This window comes from Copadichromis virginalis, linkage group LG19 (genome assembly GCF_057382275.1).
Source record: "Copadichromis virginalis isolate Kocher_CV1m ecotype Utaka linkage group LG19, C_Virginalis_male_GT1.1, whole genome shotgun sequence".
Lineage (NCBI taxonomy): Eukaryota > Metazoa > Chordata > Actinopteri > Cichliformes > Cichlidae > Copadichromis > Copadichromis virginalis.
In genome coordinates this window covers 21,548,315-21,569,835 of record NC_140636.1, presented here as the reverse complement: position 1 = coordinate 21,569,835, position 21,521 = coordinate 21,548,315, and the positions used below count along the sequence as shown (strand labels likewise).

At 39.5% G+C, this 21,521-nt stretch overlaps 2 protein-coding genes across 12 annotated transcripts in view; one reads left to right on the top strand and one right to left on the bottom strand.

Moving 5' to 3' along the window:
- The window catches only part of daam2 (dishevelled associated activator of morphogenesis 2), a 111,167-nt gene extending 104,434 nt beyond the window's left edge, over window positions 1-6,733 (top strand). For all 8 annotated transcript variants that reach the window (XM_085440748.1, XM_085440745.1, XM_085440747.1 and 5 more), the window contains 2 exons: window positions 2,175-2,345; window positions 2,435-6,733. In XM_085440748.1, coding sequence (XP_085296874.1) covers window positions 2,175-2,345; window positions 2,435-2,647 — 384 coding nt within the window. In that variant the 3' untranslated portion in view covers window positions 2,648-6,733. The remainder of the gene's footprint in view (window positions 1-2,174; window positions 2,346-2,434) is intronic.
- Window positions 6,734-7,855: 1,122 nt separating this feature from the next.
- On the bottom strand, window positions 7,856-18,534 carry mocs1 (molybdenum cofactor synthesis 1). 4 transcript variants are annotated; one of them, XM_085441742.1, is made up of 11 exons: window positions 18,218-18,531; window positions 16,994-17,105; window positions 16,513-16,680; window positions 15,003-15,167; window positions 13,610-13,671; window positions 12,038-12,149; window positions 11,825-11,937; window positions 11,346-11,456; window positions 10,068-10,188; window positions 9,935-9,982; window positions 7,856-9,697 (listed from the first exon to the last, which is right to left on the bottom strand). In XM_085441742.1, exons 1-11 carry the CDS (start codon window positions 18,410-18,412, stop codon window positions 8,628-8,630), a joined length of 2,277 nt encoding a protein of 758 aa, XP_085297868.1. In that variant the 5' UTR covers window positions 18,413-18,531; the 3' UTR covers window positions 7,856-8,627. The 4 variants fall into 4 exon arrangements, with proteins under 4 accessions (XP_085297868.1, XP_085297869.1, XP_085297871.1 ...); XM_085441743.1 differs by having other exon boundaries at window positions 7,856-9,694; XM_085441745.1 differs by having other exon boundaries at window positions 9,630-9,694; window positions 9,920-9,982; window positions 18,218-18,534.
- Window positions 18,535-21,521: the final 2,987 nt, after the last annotated feature.

Here is a 21,521-nt window from a genome sequence, read left to right as displayed (position 1 = left end):
ATAAAATATGATTTATCTAATGTGTAAACAGATCAGTCATATAGGTTTTCATAGAGTATTTTTGAACAACAAACACAGTTTTATTATTTATTTTTTTAAAGTCGTAATTTAAAATCTATTATTAATAAAAATAAGGCACAATAAATAATCAGAGAATGCAAAGAGATAATTGGCTCTCTCACAGAGCTTGCCTGTGTTTATTTTAGTGGTTGTGTGAAATGAGCTGCACAGTGTTGTAACTTCACATTCTTCATTTTATTGTGTGTGCAGGAGTACGTGTGTGTGTGTGCATGCGCGCGCGTGTGTGTGTTTACTCATTTAGCTCAGACCCAAGGGGACGAGAGGAAACAGATTTGACCAGACACATAATTACTAGGAGAGAGAGAGTGATGACGGTGGGGTTGCCATGGAGACTAGTACCATAATGACAGGATGGTTTTATCACAACACGAGGACCATTTACAGTATGATGCTAACCTCATATAAACTAGAGTCATGTTTACTGTCACTGAACTCTCCCTGAAGATGAGACAGAGGATAATAGCACAGTGCAGAAGAGAACAACAGAGGCTGTTTTTACCTAAAGGGTTTAACATGTACCATTTATTGTTTATTGTATTGAAATAAATCAACCAAAAGAGTAAATATATGAAGATTCTTTGTTAGTGATCTGAGATGAGATATATTTTATTTACCGTAAAAGCTGGGGAATTTTGACTTTAAATGTGACTCTGTGAGAATAGGAAGGAGTGAAACAAAAATGAATATGAAAGCAGTGATGAGGATGAAACTTTAATTTAGTGATGAAACTTTTATTAGAAGCTGGATCAGATGACCCTGAACCATCCTTAAGTTATGCTGCTATAGGCTCAGACTATTGGATGCTCCTCTTGATGCACACTCTCCTCTTTTCATTCTCTTTGTCTTCAGCATGGCATATATTTTCAACATTTGCCTGCTCCCATAGTTTGATTTCATTCTTTGTTGTTTTTGTTTTCTCTTCTCTTTTTCCCCGCATTTCCCACCATTCAAGTACTTACAATAAAAAGCACCATGAGATGGTTTGGTGCTGTATAAATAAAATAAAGTTCAACTGAAATTTAATTAACGAATGAGAGAGTACACTAATAACTAAGCTGAACTGGATTTTGAGAAATCACATGCATTTTCTTCAGCTGAGATTTCCATGGTGCCTTTAGCGATATCTAGGAAGTCAAAGTATGGATAAATACTCATGGTTTGGGTTTGGAGTTTTTCCAGGAGATCATGTTTTTCTCCGATGTTAAAAATGCATTGGGTTCATTCCCCCGTGCCCTTGACCTGGGCACAGGAGAATGAACCCTCAAAAGCCCCCAGGTGGCTTTTGAGGACTTGCTTCTCCTAACACTTGGGATGTTTTACATTTTCCCAATGGAGATAAATAAAGAATAACTACCCAGCTTGTTCTGTTCCAACCAAATGGCCAAAAAAAACCAGCTTCAAATGCGCTTTGCAGATTGTGCTTGAATGTAGCCTCACCCTGAGTGTATTTTGAAACTTTATTTTTGCAAAATTTATAAAAGTGCCCAAATGTTTGGGGTTTTTTTTTCTTTCAGATGATAGAATGAACAGCTGCTACCCTTTTAAAGAATACTGACTCTCACTTTCACTCTTTCAGTGTGGCCTGTTTATCGTCTTAAACCAAATACATGTGTGACAGTTACGCTTTATGAAATCCAAATTTTTCCACAAATAACCTATCGCACATTATTTTGCAAAACTGGTCAGATGTGTTGCTAGTATCTGCCTCAAACCATGGCCTCTGCGCAGTACAGATTGTATCTTGTTGTGTTTTAGGACTGTGACTGGGCCTGTGTGTATGTGTGTGCGTGTAGTGGTCTGTAGTACTGCAGCACAAAGCTCAGTGTGGGAATGTAGAGCGTGTTTGGCCGCAGGCTTTGTCCTGGCGCAGAGCACCGAACAGCTTGAACAGAACTGGGTGGACATACGGTGGTCAAATCATGCAGTCATTTCTTACTCGTGTATGTGTGTGTGTGTGTTAATTTCCAGCATGAATGGCAGTAGATGAATTTGAAGAGCAGGCTCATATGCTCATGTCCAGCCTGTATAATGACGCATTTGGTTTCAATGTGTTTAAAATTGTTTATTAATGACGGTATATGTGCTTTGTGCAGTTTGCCAAATCTCTGAAGCACTTTGGGGAGGAAGAAGGGAGAATGCAGCCGGATGAGTTTTTCGGGATCTTCGACACCTTCTTGCAGTCGTTCACCGACGCACGACAGGACCTCGAGAACATGCAGCGACGCAAGGATGAGGAGGAGCGGAGGGCCCGGATGGAGGCGATGGTGAGACACAGAAGCAGAGAATACACCTGAGGCAGTGATGACAGTTAATATTTTTTTTTCCAATAACTCTGTATTCTATTCCTAACCAGCTTAAGGATCAACGGGAGCGGGAACGACGGGCCAAAAAGAGCGGCACCACGGAAGAAGTCGGCGGGGAGTTTGACGACCTGGTTTCAGCTTTGCGCTCCGGCGAGGTCTTCGACAAAGACCTGAACAAGTTCAAGCGAAATCGCAAACGCTCTGTCAATCAGCTGGCGGAGGGTGGCGGCCGGGAAAGAACCGTCACCAAGGTTAACTACTAGGTCGGGGAACAGGAATAAAAAAACCCCACCTTAAATCTGCCATTGCGTTGAGCTTTTAACACCTTTAGTCCAGGTTGTGGGACAGTGACCGCTGACATTGGAGAGGATGTAAATAACAGCTGGATTGGACTTGCAAGAACGGCCGAGCCTTGTTGAAGGATGCAGCGCTCTCCTCTGATTGGTCTTGTAAAGCTATTTCCACTCCGTCTGTTCTGGATGTTACCAGGATGGACAAGTGGACACACCACTGTGACACATTAGCCCATGTCATTTGACCATATCCTTTAACACTGTGCTCAAGGCTCTCACTGTCTATCACCCCAGTCTTTTTCACTTTTCTCCCCCATTCACACATCCTCTGCAAGCTCTCCGGTGCTGAAAAAGCTCTGTCATTTAACTACTGGGCTTTAAAGCACACGGGACATTGGGATCGGACAGTCACACTGTATATAGTCACGAGGCAAAGACAAAGGATTGGTAAAAGGACTATGAAGCGTCTCCAGGCAGATTTGGGGAAAAAAGAAGCTGAAGGGAACTAAAAAATAACCTCGACCATCAGGTGTTCCCCAGAAAAGAGACTTCTCAACCACAGAAAGTCAAGGAGTCGACACGTCCCAGAATGATTTGTAGGCTTCTGAAGGAGTGAAGAAGGATCCAGATTCATACCAACATTCTCCAGGAAGGACGTGTCTATCCCGATGTGCTCAGCTCTTCTCAAGGAAACTTCTCAGCCTGATCCACCTGATTTAAAACATGACTGTGCCACATGGGTCAGGCCTCACCTTCACTCTGACCAACATCGTTCTGGCATTAACAGTGCCAAAGGAAAGAGAAAACTAATGTAAATGTATTAATACAAAACATACTGCAATTAGGCATTGATATATATTTATATTTAGATGCAGACAAGCTAATTGCAAAGAGGTCTTTTTTTATGTTTTGGGATTTTTGTACACGCAATGCATTATTTGTTGGTGTTGCAAGTTGGCGTTGAAGTGAATTTCTATACATTTTGCGCTTTATGTAAAAAAAGGAAAAAAAAAAGAGGTAATCGCTCACACTTTTCACATCTGTACGTCTTGTTTGCACTGCAGCTTTTTTGTAAACTTTACACTCAGAAGTCCACAAGCCAATGACAGCGTCCTGTATGTTGTCAGATTATCTGTAACTAACATAATGAAGGAATGCCATGAAATTCATTTAAAGGCACAAGCTGCAGTTCCTTTACTGCAGTAAGGTTAAATTCTCACTCTATTCAGTATCTCTCTGCTTTCTTTTTTAAATTTTCAGCTTTTTCCGTGGTAGAGTCACACCGCACCATGTGATGAATCTCTCATTGTCATGTCAGGGTATAACAAAACACTTAAAGAAGGTAGGTGGGACACACACAGGAAAAAAACATCAGAGCATGTCATAGAAAAGAATTTGTACTTTCATCTTTTTCTCCAGCTTGTCAATCAAGTCAGTCAAATCAGGCCCACAAAGGGAAGCCAACCTCCTTTTTATAAGGTATTTGAAGTATTTAGAGCAGTAGGAGTGAGGCTGTAGTGTAATCAGTATTAACATCTGATTCTTTTTGAAAACAAAAATATATATATAGCAGTGCACATAGACTGTATTAAAAGATGGATGTAGCATCTATGATGTCACTCATTGGTTTTTGAAGTCCCATTATAAAGCCATCTTGTTCTTTTGCTTGTTTTTTGTTTTTGATTTTGTTTTGTTCTTTTAAGGGTTTTTTTGTTTTGTTTTTTATTTTTTGGACCAGAAGTGACCATATTTGGATGAGAGGGTGGAGTGCTAATTTTTTAGCTAACATTTGCTTTAATTAGCAGTTATCTGTGTCTGCTAAGTAACATACAGATGAAGTACTAGAATTTAACTAGTTGTGAAAACTGGAGCACAGATAGTCTGTATGCAATTAACCAGACACCAATCAATGTCTCCAGTTTCCGGAGATGAAGCCTGCCAGATATCTGTCAGTAAAAGAGGCCACGGACCTGATAATAATTATATGTTTAACTTTAATAATGTTTAAATGGGGGAGTTACACAAACAAAATTGTTATAAAGTAGGAAAGTGGCTAAAAAGACCAAAACTATGTTTATTTTTGCTTTAAGCTGGTCATTTTAACATGGGAGTTTTATGGAGATTGACTCACTTTTGGAGCAAGCCTCCAGTGGTCATTAAAGGAATTGCAGTTTTGGGCACTGCGTTGGTTTGGTTTTGGCTTCAGCTTCGCTGCAGAATGTGTTCACACAAAGACGGCTCTAATCGTGGGGTGTAAAGTCAACATCAAGCATACATTTACATGTTAACCATCACATTCATTCAGAGTCAGAAGAGAGGTCTCGACCCACCATGTTTGTATTTCTAACAGCGACTTCCCCAGTTTGTCCTTTCTGGAGTTTTTCTGTTCTTCGTTGTGTAAACGTTCAGTTTTAAGTGCCTCTGATCCTGTTTTCACGTTTGCATTTGTGGCTTCCAAAGCAAACTTACAGAATTTGGTGGGGATATGGCGCCATCTTGTGGCCGATTATAGTGCACTTCACTGACCTCACAACCTGTCAAAAACAGCTCTACCCAGTATCTCCCAAATAACTTCAGCAGGTGCACTTAAATGTTTCCTCAGAAAGGTTTGGGGTTATGTGTTACCTGTGCACAGCTAAACTCACTCACTTCCTTTTATATGAGTTCTTCCACACTTTTAGTTCATTTTCTTCATTTCCCCTCTGAAGCAGAGAGAAGCTACTGTGAGGTTAAAAAAAACATAACGTGAGACAGAAATTGTATCCCAGAGATTAACCAGTGAACCAAAATCACTTAAAACTTTCAGACACTTTTAAAATTTTAAAAGAGGATATTACTTGATTTTGTCTCAATAAACCAGCATCTTGTGTATATTTTAGTCCTTTTGTTTTCTAGCCTCTGATCCTTTTTGAGTTATACTTCATCAGATTCTTTAAACCCTTCATTCAGAGCTTTAACCCGTGTTGTAGTGCAGACTATTTCCTGAGGGGTATTGTCAGTATTAAAACCTTTGTGTTGCTACATGGTTGGATGTCTATTTGGCCATTGACTGGCTGATGATTTTTGATTTCTTTTTTTTTTTTTGAGTGTAAAGATGGAAATAAGTAGCTTGTTTCAATGCACTTTGTTGATGGGACATTTCCATTTGCAGCGAGGGCTGAGGTCCCTCAAGAAACTAGAAGGGTGCAACGAAAGAGTGGTGCAAAATAAAAATAAAAAATTTAAAAGAAGAAGAAATTAAAGATGGTGTTTATAGGAAAGGGAGGAAAGTGAGGCTGAGTATCTGGCTGGGCCGCTTGGAACACTTTAAGAGTCTGTTGAATGGCAGAGATGGGATTTGTGGGGAAACTAAGAGGCGACTGTGGTACAGAGCAGGTCCTGTCTCCTGGTTTGGTGAGTCTGGAGAAAAAAAATTAAAAAGAGGGATTGGGGGGCGGTTGTGGGTGGGGTATTTTATGTCAATACCACATTTCTGTCATTACATGGTGTTGAGCTGCATGCCTAAAGATGGGTGCACAGAGTGTGAATTGTTTCTCCTTTCATAGAAAACTGCTTGCAAACTGAAACACACCTGTTAAACCACAGCCTGTACTGCCTGAGAAAAGTTGCACCCGTTCTTCGAGCTTGTATAATTGTGAGGAGTCAGTATTTTCATGTTTGGAAGAAAAAGAAAAACGTACCCTCCACCTGAAAGATATACAGTTGGAGAAATAAAAAAAAAAGCATTTTGTACACGTTTGTTGATGTTTGAGTTAAGATTAAAAAAAAGATGAAAACATGAGGAATGTTCCATTTTCCTGTAAATTGTACCTCTATTTATTTGCCTTATTTAGTTTGCTATATTTTGTATGTACACAACGCATTACGACAAATGTTATATTAAAAATCAGAATCATTAAACTGTGGTCCGTGTATGATGGATAGTTCTGACACTTGTATGAGAACGAGAAGCTTTTCTTTTGGTTTGATTTCATTTATTTTGTTTCGGTTTTGTTTTTTTTCTCTCACCCTGTGTCTTTTGTAGGGTTACAATAAACTTTTGTCCCTTACAACAAATTGTTTTTTTCTTTCCTTCACTCTCATTGGTTATGTCAAGCGTTTGGATCATGAGGAGGATGGGGAGATGCTTGTATTCATTTTGAGTTTAGTGGCAGCCATTCAAATCAAATTCCTGAAAAATGTCAGTGGTTTTCAAATTAACTTGTTCCAATGAGCTTAATTTTCTGATGGGATGTAGGAATAAAGTGGTCAAGTGTCTTAAGAAGATGGATGGATGATTTAAATCCTAAATTGTGAGCTTTATGAATACTCTCTGTGCATCTACATCATCCTGAGGAAAGTATTTGGCTCCAGTGATGAAGAAATAAAGTGGCTCCATCCAAGAAATGGTTATTTGTATGTTACTTTATTTATGCACAGGTCACAGCCTGCCCAAATCTTCCTTAACTGGAGCCAGGTTACGAGAGCCTATTGGACTGCAACTAAACTACAACCAAAACATTTTCCAAAGCACTCTACAAACCCCAGTTTGTGCCTCTCATTATGAAAAAGTGAAATTATTCAAGGTAACAAATGGTCCATGTTTAACCGCTGATGCTGATGAATGTTTGGTTTTTACCCTGATTGATCTTCGTTCTTAGTTTCAGCTTTGGTTACTGGTGCTGGATTTAAATTGTAAAAACATTCTGCATAATCTGCGTGTTTGAACCAATATTCAACCCATTTCTCGAGTTATTTCAGAGCAGAGCAGAACGTGTTGTATAAAATGACGGCATGGTGAATTACATTTCAGAAAGACTGCTAGAGACTAGCTACAGATTGGGTACCAAGCCATGTACAAGATGAGCTTTGATAACTATGCAGTCAGAAAACCAAGACTCCTTCATTTCAGTTTATCCTTATAAACCTGCTATAATAAGTCGTAAGGCATTCATTTTACAAGCTATAAGACTTCGAGGCCAAAAATACCAGGATCGTCCCTTTTAGTGTTTCTTTAATAACCTGAAAAAACATAATGGAACAGGCTGTGTGTTGTAACCAGAGTGGAACCACAATGTGAAGCCACACATTAGTCATTGTTATATCCAGTGCATGGACGTTATGATATAACCGGAGAATACTGCCATTCTCTGAGAGGGAAATGAACATAAAACATGCCATACTTCATTTAAAAGAAAAAAAAAAAAAGATGTGTGATGATGTGAAGTGAATGCACAGTTAATGCAACCAATGAAAATCATAATAATCTTCAAAAACAAAAGAAAACGGCTGGTACAGACAGCACACAAGTGGAGGGAAGTTACAGGAACACAGACTTTAACAACATATTGAGCAATAATGGGTTAACGTACTGTGTAACGGGTTATTTGTGTTATCAGTCATTTGATAAGTTTATTTTACTACCATCCTCTACCTTCATGTAGTACAAATCTAGTTTGCAGTGTACTACAGAGGTAGGTAGAAAAACATCAAAACTAAAATTTCATATCCTAATTATCTAAAAAAAAAAAAAAAAAAAAAGCAAGGTTAAAACAATCATAGTGGTAGTGTTAGTCACTGCAATAAAAAGCAAGTTAAGAAAAAGAGCAAGCGAGTATGGGACTGACTGGAATATGCACTGAAACGTTTGCTGCTCTCTTCTTTTGTTTGTGTTCAGTTTTCAAGTTTCATAAATTAAATTCTTTCAAATTTAAAAGCACATTATCAGTGCCATCTGCAATCAGTTTCTTCTTCACTCCAAAAACCTCCAGGGAGGACTATAAATGTAATACTTGTGCACCCTCTGGAGGGAAAAGCAGGAATTATGACACTGAAAATATTGATAAAACTTCAGTAAACTACATATTAGACAAAACGATTCAGACTAGGAGAGATAACTGCCCAACAGGATGTGTTTTTCATTGATGGCACAAAGTTTAATTTGTGGAAAACCATAGTGCAGTCTTTGATCTCATTCTTCCTGTTTTGAATGACGATGAAAGTCCTTTTTACCGCCTGTCTTACTGACGAGTTTTATATCCGTGATGATGATGTCATGGCTCACCGCCTTGCACATATCATAGACGGTGAGCGCTGTTACAGAAGCAGCGGTCAGAGCCTCCATCTCCACTCCCGTCCTGCCCGTGGTGCGACATGTCGCTGTGATGACGACGGCATTAAGAAGCTCATCCAGGTGAAATGTGACAGAGGTGTGGTCTAAGGGTAAAGGGTGGCAGAGGGGGATGAGGGTGGAGGTCTGCTTCGAAGCCATGATGCCAGCCAACTGCGCCACAGTCAAGGCGTCGCCCTTGGCCAGCTGGTTATCTCGAAGCAGGCGGAAGGCGGTGGGGCCTAAGCTAACGGTGGCGCAGGCTACGGCTGTTCGACATGTGGGAAGTTTCCCCCCGACATCCACCATGGTGGCGCGGCCCTGGGCGTCTGTATGTGTCAGCTGAGCTTTGAGATCTGTTGTCTGGTTGCTCTCAGACTGTTTACAACTGGCAACCTTGTTGGAATTTTGACTGTGGCAGAATCTAACAGGGTGGTTTCTCTGATTTATTTTGGCATCTATCAGCAGTGTGCAAAAAACAGCTGCTCCTGGGGTCCTGGACACGTGGCTCGTCAGAACATTAGGACTCAGGGCTTGTGCGTTCCTGAGACAGACTTCATTAACATAGCTTGTGACATTTGTGCGTGTTCTGAAACATTCAGTCTTAGTGTGACAACTAATGTGATCATTATCAATCTCTGCAGAGGGAAGGGATGCTACTTCATTGTGGTTAGGTTTTTCTGTGTTGATATGCATCTTAACATGGGTACCCCCACTCATTAAGGTTCCAGAGCAGCAAACACTGGCTTCCTGTGTTAAGTTAGTGGAGTCTGAAAGGCACAAACAATCCTCTCTATTCAAGACTTTCCTGCTGCCTAAATGATGAGTTGTTGCTGGAGAGAGGAACGTGTCATTTTTAAGCTGGGAACTAATGGGGAAAGCCCTCTTGCTGTCTTGTAGCTTTGGCAGGAACGTCTGAGATGTGGTACCTGCTGGAAAACAAAAATAAATGAGTCAAGAATACTGACATAACTACTTTGGCTGCAACCACTTCTAAAACACTAGTTGGCAGCCCAGCAGTGTGAAGTTCAGCCATAGCTGAACTTTTTGATTCAACATTCCCTGATCTTTAAGAAGGAAAGTGCATGGATGTGGATCTGCTCCAATCCTAATACAAAACATTAAAGAAACACGAATGAGGTCTTTGTACGTACAGCTGTGTCACCCACCAATGAGGATCATAGGCCTGTTCTTCATCTGAGAGATACTGAACATGCCTGAAGAGAGAAAGAGGGATAAATTACAAATATTACAACAATCTGTGCGCATAATCCTAAAATTGTATGATGTATTGATTTCTACCTGCATGCTGTTTCTTCTTCCGGCCCACAGCAGCACCAATAATTTGCAGCAGCTCTTCATCAGACGCGCCAGAGCGTAAGACATCTCTGAGGGAGACCTCTGAGTTACCAAACAAACACACCTGAGAGAGGAGACGGACGGGAAAGAGTGAAAAGCTGTTTTCACAAATGCAATGCAGTCCAAATCCAAGATTAGACACCAAACATTAACTAAATGGCTCCCTGGAGTCTGTGTAAAAAGTTCACTTTAATATCAAAAATTGCTTAAGAACTTAATAATAGATCAGTAGAGATAGTGGGAGAATAACCCACTTTTTATATTAAGCTAACAGCAGCAATAGTGTGCTTTATTCTGTAAGGTAAAGACTCGACAGTATTCTTAGAGAAAATCCCAACGATCAAGTGATCTGTTATGAACAAGCACTTTTGAGATGACGGGAAGGTAAAACTTCCTTTTAAACAGGGTCAGGGAGAGGCAGCCATCTGCTGCTGTGACAGGTTCTGGGGTAAGGGGAAAGAGAGAAGAAGAAAGAGAAGACAAAACAGAAAGAGAGCAGAAATAAAGCAGGTCAAAACAGACTAAGGGAGAGATTAGACACAATTCAATGACATGCTGTAGTGGTATGTAACACGTGGGGATATAAAAGAGGTGAGAGGTGAAGAAATACTCAGTCTATGACATTGGTCTCGATACAAACCCAAACAAATATTGTATAATTTAATGAATTCAAATGCATCATAATAAACATTTCCTCTACTTTGCTCTGCAGCTCACTGTGGCCAATAAAAGACCTTCTGCCATATTCAGCTGAAGGCAGAGATGGCCTGTAGTGGACCTTACCAGTAGAAAGAGATGCCATCTTCCTATTGGGTAGACAGGCAGTCGTCATAGTTCACAGTGGTCAAAGTTACATTCTGCTGAACTTTGACCGTAGCGCCTACAATTGATTCTAATTAGTTAAAAGTTTTGTCTCAAAAACAAAGGGAATGACCAGAAGGAGAATCAAAGGACCTTAATGGTGAAGAAAAAGGGACACTGATACATGAAGGTGAAGAAAAATGTATAAAAGCAATAAGATTCTCATCAAAATTACGAAAAACTCAAGTAACAGCAAAAGATTCTGTCACTTATTAACAAATCACAAACCACCCTTTTTGCTCCACAACCTGCCGCCCACAAGCTCCGCCCATCTATAATTGCACACATGCATACATGAACATTTGTGCCATAGGACAATAACAGACCTCACGAACAGCTTTAAAGCTTTATCGGCTTTACCTTTAGGTTGCCGTCTGCAGTGATGCGTAAACGATTGCAGGAGCGACAGAAATGGTCGGACATGGAGGTGATGAAGCCCAGCTGACCTTTGAAGCCTGGCACTTTAAATGTCTGTTTCAAAACAGGGAAAAAAGTGAGAAATATACTTTCAAATGTTACAACCAGTGACAAAAAGTTCTTTATTGGACTCCGACACCTGAAACTTTGTTCACTTGGATGTTTTAGTTTAATGTGTTTAATTGGGTTGTCTTCTTTTTTGTTTTTAGGACTTGTGTTATAATCTGATGATGTTTTAAGCAGAAATATAGAAAAATCCTGCAGGTCTATTTGATCAGAGGGACTCGGATGTGTCGGAGAAAATGCACAGAGGAACACAAGAAACATGACTTTTTATTTTTCAGTATAAATATAATAATTAATCAACCATCTTTGTCAGGATTTCATCTCCAAAGTAATTTAGTACAGTTGGAGACACTGACCTTGGCTGTGTCTGTCTGTCCAGCTTGAAGCTTCTCCAGGTCGGGCCACTTCTGCCTGATGCGGTCCAGCATCTCCTGGTAGCTCACCATCTTCTTAAAGTTCCACTTGTTGCCTGCAGAGAGGAGACGAACCAGGAAGTGTGGGTTTAAACAATGGATGTTTAAAACATTTGCACGAGCATTTGAAACTCTTCATGGGGTGTGAGCACTTACCATCGAAGGGCATGTACTCTATAAAGCGCACCTCCAGAGGCTTCTTCTCTGTCAGTGCTGCAAAATCAAGCAGCTCATCCTCATTCAGGCCTCGCATGACCACGCAGTTGATCTACAAAGAGAAGTGAACAACAATAGGCCTCTGATTACTGAGCCATTATTTTCCTAACAAGCTGGTTATGTAACAACCGACAGAAAATGACTTACTGAAGATGTGTGGGCCAATATTTAATTATGTAACACAATAATAACAGCCTTATAAGACTTTGATGTACTATACATGAGAATTCATCCAGTGATGTTAATGACTGGAATAATTCACTATATTTTTAAAGTCTAAATTTTTCAAAAGGAGACCCGTCCACATAAGCTTTTTCTTGCCTTCTTAAAGAGTTGATAAATAACGTGAAAGTTTAAAACAGCATCATGTTTTATTTTAACTGTCTAGCAGATTTAATGTGACTCATTTGATGCTTAAAGATCTACAAATGAAGGTCCTTCACTGACCCAAGGCTGAACCACAACACTTCTTGATCAACATGCAGTCAGGGGCATCAAGCTAACCGCACAGCTTAGCAAAACAGAATGAAGAACAACAATTTTTTAGACTAGGTAATGGACATATAATGTTATTTTATGCTGGCATTCCTAAACTCCTGTAACAGAGAAGCCTTATAAAAATCACACTCTTCCTAAAGGGGAATCAGGTTACGAGAAGCTACTGGAGGAAACATATTAAACTACAACTAAAATCTGACAACTTCCAAAGCACTCTGCAAAACAGTTTGTGTCTCTCATTATGAACAAGTAAAAGGAATTGCTCATAATAGTGGTCATTGCTTGATTTTGGTTAACGGACTGATTCATATGCAGCATTTTTCTACTACTAACTAAGCACACGAAGTGTTTTATATGACTTGCCTCATTCACTCATTCAAACCCATTCATACAAGCACTTATTTCTGTTCTTTTCCTACATAAGTGCTTTATATCAAATATTCACACACATTCATACTCTGATGGATACATTGGAGAGCAAATTGGAGTAAGTATCTTGCCCACGGATATTTGGCATGCCAACTGGATCAAACCACCAACATTTTTGGTGGTTTGATCCAGAGCAGAGCAGCTTTTGCAACATTTCTACTTGCTTAGGTTTCAGTGCGTTTGACTTCTCAGCGCCACAGTAGGATTGATCTTAGATCAGTACAAATGCCGGTCCCCAAGGCTCCATCCTCAGCCCCTTGTTGTTCTCTTGTTCCAGGCTTTCACTCTGACACATTATCCAAAAACACCATATGAAAGTCATCACAGGGAATTCACCTTTCCTAACCATGATTTTATTGTTTTCTCTCACTGATATTAGCTGATTATCTCAGAGTTTTTGGGCACTCTGCACTTGCTACATTTCTGCAACTGTGAAACACTTGTCCTGCAATTAAATCTTACCCATTTTAATACTTATATATAAACTGCAAAAATGTTAAACAGTAACAAAAAGGAAGACACTGAATCGTAGTGGGGATATTTTCCATAACAGAGACTTAATAATGAATGAAAATGAACAAATACCTTCACAGGACTGTAGCCCAATTCAATGGCCTTTTCAACGCCCTCCATTACTTTGTGAAACCCTGGAAAAGGCAAGTAGAAAATGAAATGTGACTAAGATTAACATTTTACATTAGGTGCATTAGTAATGCTACTAATAAATAATAATAGTAAAGTTTGTATGTTATTAAAATACGACTAAAGTTGAGAATGGTGTGTGATTGGAGGCAGGTTTTGAGAAATAAAAATGCACTGAATCATACGACAAAAACAAAGATCAGAACTAAGCTTTGTGGTTTCTGAAATGAGTGGTGCTTCCACACGAAAAGCTCGGCCTTGTCTGTTCTCCTCCACCTTTTAATGTCCGTAATTCACCACAAACCACTTGTATAGAAACATGTAATCCCTCCACAGCAGCTCAAGCTTTTGAAAAGCACACTGTCGAGGTCAGAGTCATTATTTGTTTTCACTTGCTCAAAACAATTAAATCAAAGCAGGATCTTTATGTAGGATGAGGCTTATGTTTTATTTACAGTTTGCATAACTGCAATTTGTCCTGAATAAAGAAAAGAAACAAGATTTCAACAGTAACTTCTATTACAAACACAAGAAAGCAGGTGCTGTAAATCCAGTTTTCTTTTCTCCGCTCTTCTTCATGTCCTAATCTCAGTTAGTCCATCTGTGTCTGCCTTTCACGAGCCAACCACCCATAGCTCTGCCCTGCTGTCACCTGCAGTGTTTACAGCTTACAGCCTTCTTCCCTAAGCTTGTGGGATGGACCCACAACAAAAACTACACTGATTTATGCCTATCATACACTAGAAGAAAAAGCTGAACTAGGGAAACACTAAAAAAAAAGGAACAGTTTCATACATAAAGACAGTGAGGGTTTTTAGCCACACATGAAGAATATTAAATATGTTTAATTTCATCTGAAGTCAGTCAATCAGCCAATTATCTGGGCACACTTTGGGCCAGTTAGCACCAAATGAGCATTATTTAAACACTACAGCCTGTCCGAGTACAGTTGCTCAGTACCCATCACTTTATCACCACAGTAACAGTAACATCTCCCATCTTCTGACCGCTGCTTCCAGCAGGATAACACACCACGTCACAAAGCTAAAATCATGTAAAACTGGCATCTTAAACATCACAATGAGTTCATTATACTCAAATGGCCTCCACCATCACCAGATCACAATCTCCTTCATATTTTCTAAAGACGTAGGGATTTAGAAAATATCTCACTGACCATCTGACACTTTTGTGGTTATACACTCCTAAACTACAGCGTCAATCAGCTACAGCCTCGTGATGTCGCTTTTTTCCCTCCTCAATCTACGCACACTATTGGTGTTCTGATCATATGTCTCACACAGCTGACATTGATACACTGACGACGCTTCCATACCTTTCCGTCTGACAATAAACTCAAATTTGGCAGGAACTAATGAATCCAGGCTGATGTTGATCAGGTCCAATCCGGCGTCTTTAAGGTTTGGCAAAAGCCGAGCCAAGTTCATGCCATTGGTTGTCATGGCGATAGTCTTGAGGCCCTCCAACTTTCTGAGCTCAGCTGCAGAGTAGAAGTGGAAAGGCAAGACAGAATGAGAGAACTTTTACCTTTAAGGTTGAAATATTATATAGCAGATGAGTTTATCCATACATAAATCAATCATTACAGCATGATAACAGAACAAAATCTTTAGCCATGTAAAGTGGATATCTTTATCTGTTACTATGCAGCATATTGTGCCACCGGGAAATTATGTTTCCTTGCTTGAATGCCTATCAATGAAAAAACTTCTTTAAATAAATTTATGGGTTATTAAAGTCTTTATTATCCATAACTAGTACAGTTACTCTGGTCATTTTGACATTAAGCAAAGATAATGCAGAATGAACTCACAAACACACACAGCACCACAATGCAACTAAATCCATCCAGTAAACCTAGCCAACTACCATTACTTGTAACCAGTAGATCTTTGTGGATCCTGTTTATAACTGTACACGCCACATCAGCGGTTCTGTGAGCCAACAAAAACAACACAACCAGCTTCACTGCAGCTTTTTCACGCTCCTCCTGTGAGACATTCAGCCTCTGTTCCTTGAGCTTTAAATCTCAGTGCAGTCGTTTCAGACTCTCATTCATGTGTTCTGCCTCCTCCTCATCTCCACCTTTATTCTGGATGCTCAAAGTGCCTCATCAGAGTCTCCAACTCTAATCTCCATCAGCAATACTGTTGTGTATTTCTTCCTACCAATGTCGGCAAATCATTTATTAGTCAAACTCCACACTTCAATAAATTATATTCCGTTATTTCAAGCGATCCTCTTGCTTCCTGAAATAACTAGTGCAACCAAATCCAAGTTATGCATGAAGTCTCATGAGCCTCACACACAGCTAGTGGCAATCAATGGTCCTCTTTCCAAAAAGACCTGACCCACTAGTCCTGTCACACACCCTCATTCATTCACGACAGGCTTTTTCTTGCTGCAGAGGCTTCACTTACAAAGTTTAATTTAAAATCAGGCTGTAAAATTCAAATGATGCAATAATACATCATTAGACCAAAAACACAACTGTGGTGTAACAAATCATTTCCCCTTCCACAGAAACCCTTAAACTGAAGGCATGCATGCAAAATTGCTTCTCTTCACTTCAGCTGCAGTCAAGTCAGCAGAGTTAGCACATGAATCATCGGTCGCCTGGTTGCCAAAGCTGACTTGCTCCTCTGAAAACAGTGTCACTACATCATTTTAGTCATACGGTAAACTGAAGAAAGCAAGTTTATGTTTGCTACAAGCTGATCCAAAGTGTTAAAAAAGTGTGAAATGACTCAAAACAGCTTCCAAGTTGTTTTATTATTGAAAAAAAAAAAAAAGCCTGCACAAACTATTTTCTCCTTGTTTCTTACTGATAATATGGAGCACATCAGGTCTGATGAGCGGCTCCCCTCCAGTGAGACGGATCTTGTCCACCCCCTCTTGGACGAAGAGGCGAGCCAGGGTCAGCACCTCAGAGGTGGATAGCAGCTGGCCCCGCGGTGTGAGCTTCACCCCCTCCTCTGGCATGCAGTACTGACCTAGAAATGAGAAAGATGAAAGATGTATTTTAGCCTACATTAGCGAGAATTCCTTCTTTTACTACGATAAATACTGAAGTAACACAACTAAATAAAAGGGAACGAGGGGACAAACCAAAAACTCTACTGTGCGGGAAAGAAAAACCTTTTCTTTCTCCAGTAGGTCAGCAGAATTTGGGCATTTTAGTGCACTTCTGTGAAAGGTTTACTAATTACGATGGTTAACTTGGTCTAATAATGTTGCTCCACTAGTGGGCTGGGAATGTAACAATGGTTTCTTGATAGGATCCACAGAAAATAAACATTTACTCACAGCGGAAGTTGCATTTTTCTGTGAGGGAGATTCGTAGGTAGTTGTGCCTGCGGCCAAAGTTGTCAGTCAAGAATGCTGAAAAGGGGAGTATGCTGTCATCCCTGAGCCTCTTCTGGGGAGGAAAAGAACCAGGAAAAGACACCGATCAAACTATATACCCTGGCATCACTGCAGTCTTATTTTGAATCAAACACAACAGCCCCTCTGAGTCCCATCATGCCAGAGACACAATAATGTCAGCTGAAGCCAAATCTGTGTCCCAGCTCCTGACCTTTGCCCATCACTCATGAGCACCTGCGGTTATGTCAAAAGTTACCAGTGTAAAAGCAAACCAGTGACTCAGCAGTTGCTCCGGAGACACTGTTAATCAACAGGCTGATCATTTAACTGCACTGATCTTTTTAGACCTTCCCAAGTCCCTTCATTGTTTCTTAAGGTAAAAAGCTTCATATAAAAGCCACTTATGCACACTTTAGTCAATTTTTCCCTATTATTGCCATATCATAATTATTATAGTCACTGATGTAATATACACCTGCAACCCAGAGAGACACAGCAAGAAGATGAACAATGAATGCTACTCTGTTATTTGACTACTGGACATTCAGGAGCATGCTTGCTCTGTCAATCATCTCTGATTATCAAGCACATGGATAGAGTATGTATGTATGAGGTAGAAACAATATTTTAAAGAAGTAGACTATCTCAATAACACCCTCTTAAACTGTTTATACTTTGGGCCTCCAAACGGTCCAAAAGATTCAAAATCTGTATCATCTAAAGCACAACTTCAATCCAAATAGAAAAAATTACTTTTAATCTCAACCAACTTTATTAGTTTATAACAATTCTTTTCCTACTTGCAACATGCTGGCTATCACATCTATCTTATCACATGATATCAAGTATGTAAAACTACAAAGCAGTGACAAACGTAAAGCAGGTGAGGTGTTGTTTCCCCCCTCTGATTGGTTCTCACAATCACGCCAAAAATACACCCCATGACCCCCTTTTATATCACAGCCACGCTGTCATAATGGATAACCATTTGGTTTAATATTAATTCCTTAGTTTAGTGTTTCCTGGGCCCAGTTTATAACCTGTTCAGGTTATAAGCTTCTCACCTTTACTCCTTAAAGGTTTCACTCAGCCTGCGACTCAACACAGACAGGACAATCTTAGCTGCAGGCCCGGCTTGTGTTACTGTTTTGGAGGTTGACTTACCTGTGTTGCCCTGGTTTTGAAGTTGGAACCAGCTATAGTCGAGTCTGTGAGTTCAAGTTCATTTTCCTCGTGCGTAACACCGGAACAGCTCCGCGCGATGCTTCTGTTCACGCGCCGTGCAAACAGTTTCCTAACACGTGTCAAAGCGCCGTTTCTGTCAAACAGACGGCAGCACATGCTAACAGGCGCAGCCATAGTTCAACCATTTGACAACTCCGAGGTCCTCTGTTTGCTCTTTCTCTCCGACCTGCAGTTCAACAACGTCTCTAACCAACCTGGACCAATCACAGTAACGGACGCATACCATGGTGCACTATGGGTAGTGTAGTCAAGGGTAACCAAAGATTTATTTATTTTTTTACATAGAAACCGCCAATGGAGGGTGGCACTGAGACAGGTTATTTCAGGGAACTAAAAGCAAATTAAAACTAGGAGTGAAAAATAAATAAATAATAAAAAGTCGATTTTAGACAAATATGAAACCTAGCTTAAACGCGCTGTGAGTTAACACAGCAAAGTTGTATTACCTCTTATGAAGTTCTTAAATCAGCCATCCTGCTATTATATTTAAAAACAACAACAACAACAACAACAACAACAACAACAACAACATTTTTTTAGTAAAACCTAAACTAAAAAAAGAAAAACTAAAAACTAAAAATATTGTGTACTTGGACACAACTCGGACCTTGGAGAGGTAATACTGACAGATTATGTTCCCAAACAAAATAAGCAAAAGCAGCCTGTTGTAAGACACTTCTCTTCCTCATGGGTGCTGGTGTTCAGTGATCCAAACTGAATAACTCTTAAGGTGACAGTTCCCATGCTTGATCCTCTGAACCACACAAAATTTAATTTAACATGAGTGCCATCTAACTTATAAATAAGCCTTCTCCTTTAGGAAGGAAAAGAGTCTTGAAGGAAGTCAGGCTCGGGGCATGGTCCCATCCAAATCAGGTCTGGAAGAACCTCAGAGCTCTACAGTAATGATGTAAACTCAAAATAATCCCTATTACTTAAAGTACTTAGTCTGACCATGGTTTGTGACTTAGTATTTCTTAGTATTTCTAGTGCCCCGATCTTTGATGGATTCTCAGATATACTTTACATCTCAGTCTACTTGAATGTTATTATTCCTATTTTTTCCCCATCTTACATGCATATCTTTTATCTGTTTGTTTTAAATAAAGCTTAAGTTGCACATAGATGAAAACAAAATAAGTAACGTCTTTATGTGTGTTGACTTGGCAATTACATTATTTAGCAAGAAATATTGAGAGTAATTAGTTGAAAGCAAATTATAATACTTAATAGCTGCAGATGATGTGCTGAACTCTTGCTTGGTGCACAGTTTTGGTGTTTTTCATAACATCCTGTAGCAATGTGCATAGGCATTTGGCTTTTTCACCAGAAAAATTCACACAAAAAATTAATTTAGTGCATAAAAATTACCAGAACTCTCAGCTCAGTGCATGAAAATGATGTGCTGGAATAGTCCAAACTTGACTAAACTAAAAGTAATATTTAACTGAATATGCAACAAACTGAAATAAATATTGAAAGTACTGTTTTGCATTTTTTATGTTTTTTTTAACTACTGCAAAGTAAGAAAAAATGGGAAGCATCCTGCGGGAGTCTTCACTACTGGAATCAGTCAGCAGTTCACACCTTGCCCACTAGATGGAGATGCAATCACATGCGGAGCATTTAGGTGTTTAAACGTGAACCTGTTGGCTTAATCAGATGAATTAAATAGAAAAGGGAACATTTTGTGATTGGATTCATCTTTCAGACCTGCTCTCAGTATAATCTACACAACTCATACACATCAAAATAACAGACTGTGACTAGTAAATATTTAGTGTAGCAGGGGATATCAAGGTGACTTTTCTGGCTCTGAATACCTGTAAATCAACACCTTTTAGCAAATACAACTGCAAAACATTTATGTGAATTTTAAGCTCTCAGGCAATCCACAGCATAACTGTGAAAAAAAAATAACTCCCTCCCAGAGCTATAAATAGTAAGGCCAGCTGTTGGATCTGCAGACTTTCTGTTTCCCTGATGAGGGCTATTGTATTGCAATCAAGACACCTCGTTTGGACTAAAAAGCTCTTTGTCTGTGAAGTATATTTCTCAGCACCCCTGCTGAGTTCAACCCTGCCAGTAAATATGTATTTCCACAATACAAGTATATCTTGAAATAGGTGTGAACATACTGCGTGTTTAACGCTCTGTTCCTATAAAACACAGTTATACACCATGCAGTGCAACACAAGGAGAACCTGCAATAACATAAATACACACACATATGTGTGTACACATATATGAGACTCTGCAGAGTGTCATTTTGTTTAAATCACGTCAGTGAGATGACACAAAATCAAACCTACCTCTCTAGTGTTCACAATGTCATACCCCTTAGATTTCCTTCTCAACAAATTTTCACTAGCTCAGTGCACACAGTGACAGTGAATCCATGCAGGTCATCAAGGGGTGATTTCAGGTATTAGTGTTTTGGGTCAGTGCACACAATTTTGCCTTTAATAGATTCACATTTTCATCAAAGCTTCATTTCATTTGACTTCGAAATACTACAGGAATATAGCAACTTGCAACTCAAGCACATATACTTTCCACCACCCTGAAGATGCAGACTGCCGCCTGGGATCTATTTGAGCTCTGCAGTGAGCAGATCCTCAACCAATCTAAAGGTTGTGAATTTCTTTTTTGTTTGTTGTTCTGATAGAGGCATAGAAAACCCTTACTTGTTCGATTCAGATCTTTATGGTCCAAGGTGGGAAAGTATTCTTGCACTAAGCATGAAAACATGTTTTAGCTTCTCTCTCTGAACCTAAATGTTTTGCAGATTTAATTATCTCTGTTTTATCGATGGACAATTCCTGATTATGATTTGACTTGCCTTGATAGTATTTCTCATCTGATTCTCCCATGTTTTAACATTTCCCAGTGGTGAAAATTAACTCAGTTAGTCAATGACTGTGTTTCAGTACAGTTTTGAGGTATTTAAATTAAAATTTTGTACAACTTTATCCTTCTGTCCTTTTATTTTTATTTAACAGCTCTATTACTATTCACTATATTATTCAGTCCAAGATTTTGCACCACAAACTTGATTTGGTTTATAATATTTTTAATAGTACAGTCCCATGCTAATTTAATTCCCCCGCTCCCCTTTTGCTTATTTGTAAATTTGTCACAGTTAAATGTATCAGATCAACAGATCAAAATGAATGAACTTTGTCCCCAATTCACTGAATACTGTGGGGAAATGTAGCAGGAA

Bases quoted from the DNA above. Each gene is read 5' to 3' on its own strand.
- mocs1 (XM_085441742.1), bottom strand. From the start codon at position 18,412: ATGGCTGCGCCTGTTAGCATGTGCTGCCGTCTGTTTGACAGAAACGGC. The intron at 17,106-18,217 runs GTAAGTCAACCT...TTTCCTCCCCAG, and splicing joins TCAAAACCAGGGCAACACAG to AAGAGGCTCAGGGATGACAG. The intron at 12,150-13,609 runs GTATTTGTTCAT...TTCTCTTTGTAG, and splicing joins TGGGCTACAGTCCTGTGAAG to ATCAACTGCGTGGTCATGCG.